General features: G+C 57.0%; 1 protein-coding gene across 1 annotated transcript in view; it reads right to left on the reverse strand.

Moving 5' to 3' along the window:
- The window catches only part of SBF1 (SET binding factor 1), a gene marked incomplete at its 5' end in the record, with an annotated part of 33,143 nt that overhangs the window by 8,417 nt on the left and 23,118 nt on the right, over window positions 1-1,608 (reverse strand). The window contains 2 exons of the mRNA XM_042830835.1: window positions 414-621; window positions 872-1,011. Of these exons, the coding sequence (XP_042686769.1) occupies window positions 414-621; window positions 872-1,011 (348 nt within the window). The remainder of the gene's footprint in view (window positions 1-413; window positions 622-871; window positions 1,012-1,608) is intronic.

A 1,608-nucleotide genomic window follows, 5' to 3' on the forward strand; every position in this document is an offset into this window, starting at 1 on the left:
CCAGGGCACACACACAGCTCCTGGTCAACTTTTGGTCAACCATTGGTTAACTGTTGGCCACCAGGACACCCAAGTCCTCCACAGAGCTTCCAAGCAGCACTTTGCAATGCACTCCATGGTCCCATTGGCCTTATGGGCCACCAGGGCACACTGCTGGCTCACGGTCAACGTGTGGTCAACCATTGGTCAACTGTTGGCCACCAGGACACCCAAGTCCTTCACAGAGCTTCCAAGCAGCTCTTTGCAATGCACTCCATGGTCCCATTGGCCTTCCTGGCCAAAAGGGCACATAGACAGCACCTGGTCAGCTTTTGGTCAACCAGTGGTCAACTGTTGGTCAACTGTTGGTCAATCAGGACACCGCTGGCTACCTTGGCTACCAGCACAGTCTCCTGGCTGGTGGTCGGGCTCACCTCCGACAAATGGCGTACATGCGGTTCACCGTGGAGATGCGGAAGGGTTCGTTCTTGGAACGCGTGAGGCTGCTGCTGAGGGTGCCCAGCCCCAGGCGCTGGTAGTCGCGGCAGCAGGCGCGCTCCACCAAGTGGTTGATGGTCATCTTCTCCGAGGGTCTGATGGTTGTGGTGGGGGTCAAAGTGCTCCTGTCCATCTCCTCGGACACTGCAGAGACAGTGGAGGTCAAGGTCAGCCCCGGCACAGACGATCAAAGGATGGTTTGAGTTGGAAGGGACCTTTAAAGGCCGTCTGCTCCAACGTCAAAGGCCTCGCACAACTCCAGGCAGGTGGCATCAGTCACCTCTCCTTTGTCCACCGCACAGGGACTCGGCCATTCCTGCTCCCTGTTCCCTCCAAGAGCTTTCCCCTCCCCAGCACCCACCCAGCTGCTCCCTCCTTTTGGAATGCTCCGAACCTGAGATCTCATCCTCGTTGTCCTCCGGGAAGTGCTGGCTGCTGCGCTGCTCCCAGGCAGGCGGCGTGTATTTCTTGCGTGTCACATATTGGCGACCGATGGTTTTCTTGGCATTTTTCACCAGGTTTTTGGAGAGCGTCCTGGAACAGGAGAAGAGGCTGAGGATGGCTGATGCCCGTGTGTGGCTGCAGCCCAGCACTGCAGCGGGTCCTGGTGGTTAGAGAAACACCCGCGGCGACACTCAGAGCAAAGCAGAGACGGGAGCACCCCGACCACCATCTGCAGCCTCAGTCAATGCCACAGGAGAGGAGATGTCACCTGCAGGTCCTGGCACCAGGGGAGTGTGCTCCACGGGGCTCCAAACCCCAGATAAAGCCAACAGGCTGGGCTGGGCCCACAGCAGCATCCCATGGAGAGAGCAGCATCCTGGGATACGACACCTGCACTGCTACATCTGAGCTCTCAAACACTTCTATCTGTTACTGCCCTGGGTAATCAGAGAACCACAGCATGGTTTGTGTTGGAAGGGACCTTAAAGATTTTCCAGTCCAGCCCACGTGCCCTAGACCAGGCCGTCCAAAGCCCCTGCCAACTTCCAACTATGGGGTATCCCCTTCCAACCCAACTCCAACACTTCCAATGATGAAGAATTCCCTTCCAACCCAACGCCAATACTTCCAGCAATGGGGTATCCCCTTCCAATCCAACACCTAACACTTCTTACCCAACTCCAATAC

Source organism: Centrocercus urophasianus, unplaced genomic scaffold (assembly GCF_019232065.1).
Source record: "Centrocercus urophasianus isolate 14NV4802_14NV808 unplaced genomic scaffold, USGS_Curo_1.0 seq_1003, whole genome shotgun sequence".
In the NCBI taxonomy this organism is placed as follows: domain Eukaryota; kingdom Metazoa; phylum Chordata; class Aves; order Galliformes; family Phasianidae; genus Centrocercus; species Centrocercus urophasianus.